We start from the raw sequence: 5,416 nt of genomic DNA, 5'->3' as shown, positions 1-5,416 counted from the left end.
TGAAAGCAGAGAAGGGGAAAAGGTTTCTTGGTGTGGCTTTAGAGAAAATGCCTCTGAAATGAAAGCCATTAAGGCTTAGTGGATCTTTTTCTTTGCCTGTGGCTTAAGCCCTCCTTTGCCTTGGGCTGAATGGGCCGGGGTGGCGTTGACCGCGTCTCCGCGGGTGACCGGCCATGTCCTTATGGCCGAGGCCCTGCGGAATTACGGGCCCCTTACCTGACCGCGCCCCCGGCGCGCGCCGCCCGAGAGCCTTCGGGGATGCCCTGGCCAGTGAGCCCCGGCGTTTCTCAGGACCTGTGTGCCAGTCGGGCTCTCCGGGGAGCAGTGCGAGGCACCGAGGGGGTGGTCTCCAGGGAGGGGGCCCGAGCGCCGCAGGGACCTGCTCGCCGCGCCTCCTCCGCACGCAGCTTCACCTCCCTGTCTCAGGGTTTGGGTTCTTTGCCCTGACAGGTCCGCTGGTGCCTTTCTTCTGAGGACGACCCCGGCCTTGACCATCGGCGCAGGGGACCGAGGCCAGAGGAGGCTACTCACGGCCCCGCGCGTTCCCGCGCGCCCTCCCGCCCTCGCCGCGCCCCCGCGCGCCGCCCCCCGCAGCCCGGATGCCGGCGCCCGGCCGGGGCCCCCGCGGGCCGCCGCTGACCATGCCTGGGCGCCGGGGGGCGCTGCGCGAGCCGGCCGCCTGCGGCTCCAGCCTGGGGGCGGCGCTGGCCCTGCTGCTGCTGCTGCTGCCCGCCGGCTGCCCCGTGCGGGCTCAGAATGACACGGAGCCCATCGTGCTGGAGGGCAAGTGCCTGGTGGTGTGCGACTCCAGCCCGTCGGCGGACGGCGCCGTCACCTCCTCCCTGGGCATCTCCGTGCGCTCCGGCAGCGCCAAGGTGGCCTTCTCCGCCACGCGGAGCACCAACCACGAGCCGTCCGAGATGAGCAACCGCACCATGACCATCTACTTCGACCAGGTCAGCCGGCCGGCCTGCCCCTCGCCTCCCGCCCGGGGTGGGGAGGGCGGGGGGCCTGGGGGGTCGCCGGCTTCCGGGACGTGGAGTTCCAGGCTCTCCCCTCCTCTCTGCCCTTTCTCCCTTCTCCAGCAAGCTCTCCTTTTCACACTGTAGCTTTTTTAGAACTAATCAGCTCAGTTGGCACTGGGGTGACTGAGAGTCCTGTAAAGCTAAGCGTCCCGGAGAGCCAAGAGAGCTGAAATAGATTTCCCGAAAGGACAGTGAACGTTTTGCTTTTCGCTGGGATGGGGGCCGTCCTTTGTGGTGGATGGCCTTCTGTCACCCCACTGGCCACTTGGGGACCGAGCGCATTTAAACTCTCCCCGCTCAGCCCGCGGGTTCTCCGAAGGTCTCAGCCAAGGCTCCGAAAATGTGTACCTACTGCTTATTTTGGAAAGGACTGGGGAGAGGATGCTTGTCTTCAGAAAAATAAGGGGGGGAGAGTGGGGGGAGGAAATAGCAGGTATAGTTATAGATAAACAAAACCAAACCGAGTGTGGTTATATGAATGCAATGTACGGTAAATACAATTATATACAACGTATCATAAGACGCATATCGATGTATATAAAGAAAACACAAAATGAAGAGCCATGACTTAAGTTGCTCCAGCCACTCAACTTCTCCCACTGGCTTCAAAGCAGAAGGGTCTGCATATGATCAGGCTTTGGCAACGCCTTCTCTGGGTTACTGCTGCCCAGGATTAGAGGTCTCCACCTTCCTCTAGTGTCCTCCCTCCCCACCTTGGTTTCTGTTGCTTTTTGGAAACAAACAGGAAACATTAGAGTGGTTTCCAAACTTTACCTCACCATTCCATTCCTTTTGCCAAAGTGCTTCCCACACAGGGAGCTCGGGCTTACTGAGCACACTTGATTGAGTTCCTTTCTCTCTGTTAACCAACTCGCATGCCTGAGTGGTGACACATCTGCACACAGCAAAGCCTCTTCCTAGGCCAGTGTCTTTATTTGCTTTAATCCTTGTTAAGGATTATGTACTTGAAATTTGGGGAGGGGTGTGTACGGGGCGTGTCTCTCTTTAATCTGTTTTTTTTCTTACGAGACATACATGTCTTTAATTTAATTATGTCCAACTAAAGCAGGCAGTGAATTCGTTTTCACAGCATTTTTACATCTGCCCTTTCATTAGGGTGTCAAAAAAAAACTTCTGTGACGTAGGCAGGCTAAGTAGTAGTAGGATTCTAATTTTATAGATGAGCAAACTATGACAGGGCAGATTAAGTGATGCTTCTCTGGTTCCCCAGTTAGGGAGTAAGTGAAACTTGCTTTTCTGGGGCTGGTGGGTGTTCTTCCGTCTACAGCAAGGCCCTGAATTTACCAGTTTCCTGAATTAGAAATGGAGGTGCGAGAGTTGAGGCCGTTGAGTTGGGAGAAGCAGCGCTGAGAGCTCGGAGAGGGAAGGCTTTGTTCTTTTCTCAAGCCTTGTCAGGCAGACAGGAACACAGCCTCGGAGCCACATCCTGAAGCACATCGCCTTTAACGATAGAGCCCGAGTGTCTCTGAGCCCTGCAGTCGAGGGGCTGAAGTACTGCTTGGAGCTCCTTGAAGAAGCTGCTGTGGCGCAGTCCCCAGCCATCCCAGCAGTTGTCAGTGGCACCCTGCCCATTGCTCTGGGAGCCGTGTGTGATCCATCTGTAATGAGTGTGTACAAAATAACAGCAAAGGGTATGAGGTTGAAATTTATTTTCTGAACAGATGACAGGGTCTCTAATCTAGGATTTTGTTGTTGCTGGCTGTTCATTTTAAAAGCTGAGGACACCAGGCGGGCCATTTTATTATTTTTATTGAGTTGTGCATGTGTGTGTGAGGAGGAATGGGGACAGGTCCAGACAGAGGGGCCATATTCCGCCTTGAATATCTGAAAGGGAATCTGTTCATAATGGGGGGGGGAACCCTCCACTCTCCAAGTTCTGCTTATGACATCCTGACAGTCTCATCCGTCTTTTACTTGAGAAATAGCACCTGGAGGGTCACATGATTTTGTATCTCGTGGCTCATTTTGTCGTTATTCTCGCACCCTGCGGAGTTCCCACCGTTTGAGCTAAGGGTGTCCGAGCTGCCTTTCCACTCTCCCTTTAGTTGTCCAAGCTTATTTGCCTGACATCATAGCTCAGCTTAGAGAGCAGACACCTCACGTGGAGTAAAGTGAGGGGACATGGGCGCAGCCAGTGTTTATGGAGTGTGGTCTTTCACCCAGCAGCCTTTATTGAGCACCTACTGTGTGCTGCTGGTGGGGAGGGGCATGCCTGGGGCTGGGAAACAGAGAGGAAACCTCACACGGTCGGTCCGTTCTCTCCTAAAGCACACAAAGCTCGTCCCAAGCTTTATCTGACAGAAGTTATCTCACTGAGTTGGCCTCTTACGCCACAGCCCTTTCTCTGCCCATTCAGGATGGAGCTCTGTTTTGGTCCACGCTTCACGTTCAAGTCCCCAGAATCCCACGGACCTCTGAACAGACTCAGTGTGTCTACCGAGCTGATCGTCTTCCCCTGCTTTCTCTCAGCCCTGCCCACAGCAGCCACAATTTGCATCCACGTTTCCAACGCATAAATAAAATATACTCTAAAGCCATCCTTTTGAATTACGATCCATTAGCATCCTTCGGAAATCAATTCCTCGGCAGGACGTTGCGCTCCGGGGCTGCTTCCTTCCTGGGGCGGCCTGGGCGCTCTGAGCAGGTGCTGCGGTGGTCCTTCAGCTCCTAAAGGGGCGGGTGGGGGTGATTTTGTGAGTCTGACTGAAACACACGCTGAGGAGGGGCTTGCTCTGTGTGTGCTGTATCCCCTCTTCTTTTCCAGGTCTTAGTAAATATTGGCAACCATTTCGATCTCGCCTCCAGTATATTTGTAGCCCCGAGAAAAGGGATTTATAGCTTCAGCTTCCACGTGGTCAAAGTGTACAACAGACAAACCATCCAGGTGGGTCGCTCTGACAGCTGGTCACTTTTGGCTGTGGGTGAATAGTCACACCGTCTGCGAGGCAGGGAGAACCAGGGCCGGGGGTCACGGGGGCCTGGACACCAGCTGAGTCCTCTGGGTCAGGACCCCGCATGGGTCCAGGTCCATGCCCAGGGTGGGGAGGAGGTGGGGGGGGGGAGATGAGAACAAGTGGATGGGATGGGGTCCATCGTGGTCGGCTGAGCTTTATCCTCTGCCTCGCAGGTCAGTTTAATGCAGAACGGCTACCCGGTGATCTCCGCCTTCGCAGGGGACCAGGACGTCACCAGAGAAGCTGCCAGCAATGGTGTCCTGCTGCTGATGGAAAGGGAGGACAAAGTCCACCTCAAACTGGAGAGGGGCAACCTCATGGGAGGCTGGAAGTACTCCACGTTCTCGGGCTTCTTGGTTTTCCCTCTATGAACGTAGAATCCCCGCCCCGCCCTGCCCCGCCAAGGATGGGGAAGTTGCCACCTGGACGCAGGAGTTCACCCTTCCTAACACCCCGAACTTGCCAGGACAGGACAGCTTGTTTCTAGCCTCCTTCGTCGGACTGTTGTGGTCGAAGCGTGAGCGCCTTCGGAACCTCCGGTGTTTTCTTTGAATGTTGACCATGCCTCTCTGCAACCTGACCTCTAATTAGTTTTAGATGACAGGGTCTGAAGGAGAAATGAAATGACGGATCTGAGCAATCTGTACCTGCGATTGGAAAGTCGATATGGGATGTTATCACTGGGACCACTGACTTCTCTTCTTTTGTTTGTACCTGGTACCGCTGCCCCCGGAATGGCCCGTAGGCTGCAGGCTGGGCTCACAGCGAGAGCCCTGCCAATCACCACCGCCCGACAGTCCTTGAAACGTGTTCTGTGTGTGTCTGTTCAGCCTTAAGAAAGAGAATGGCTTCGCTTTCATGCCGTTTTCCTCCCCACCCCGGGTGGATGGGAGGACGCGGAAGGGGGAAGGGAACATTGTGTTGAGAAGTGCTTTATCCAGAGAAGCAAATTTTGCGCCATTGGACTGCCAGTTTTGTTTTGTATTGTTTGTGTATGTGTGTGTGTGTGTGTGTGTGTGTGTGTGTGTGTGTGTGTTCTCCCCAAGCAACTACTTTCCTTCCCACACACAGCTCTCCGTCCACACCCCCGCTCTGATCTTTTGTGCTGGGGTGAGGAGAGAAAAATGTGTGTTGAATTCCTGGATGAGACCAAACAAGACAAAACAAAAAATAACTGTGTATTTTGTTTTGGAGGAGGCCAAACCAAACAAAAGGTACCTGTAGAGCAAAGTGAAAATGACAAACGGACATTTCTGCTTATTCTTTCAAAGAGATTCTCGCAGAGGCACTTTTGGAACTAACAACCTGGATTTTTTTTTTTTTTTTAAATTCACATTCTGGAATACTTTAAGAGACTGATGTTCCTGGGTGGCCTGAATCATGTCAGATTGGCATGGAAGCTGTGATGACCAAGTC

At 54.2% G+C, this 5,416-nt stretch overlaps 1 protein-coding gene across 1 annotated transcript; it reads left to right on the top strand.

Moving 5' to 3' along the window:
• The first annotated feature begins 584 nt into the window (after positions 1-584).
• On the top strand, positions 585-4,613 carry CBLN2 (cerebellin 2 precursor). Its single transcript, XM_022559988.2, has 3 exons — positions 585-956; positions 3,811-3,930; positions 4,174-4,613. The coding sequence occupies exons 1-3, from the start codon at positions 600-602 to the stop codon at positions 4,369-4,371; spliced, it is 675 nt and encodes a 224-aa protein (XP_022415696.1). The 5' UTR covers positions 585-599; the 3' UTR covers positions 4,372-4,613.
• Positions 4,614-5,416: the final 803 nt, after the last annotated feature.

This window comes from Delphinapterus leucas, chromosome 14 (genome assembly GCF_059928025.1).
Source record: "Delphinapterus leucas isolate spDelLeu-1000000601 "Yukka" chromosome 14, BTC_Dleu_Yukka2, whole genome shotgun sequence".
NCBI lineage: Eukaryota > Metazoa > Chordata > Mammalia > Artiodactyla > Monodontidae > Delphinapterus > Delphinapterus leucas.
The sequence above is the reverse complement of the archived record's forward strand: the minus strand, read 5'-3'. Positions and strand labels throughout refer to the sequence as shown.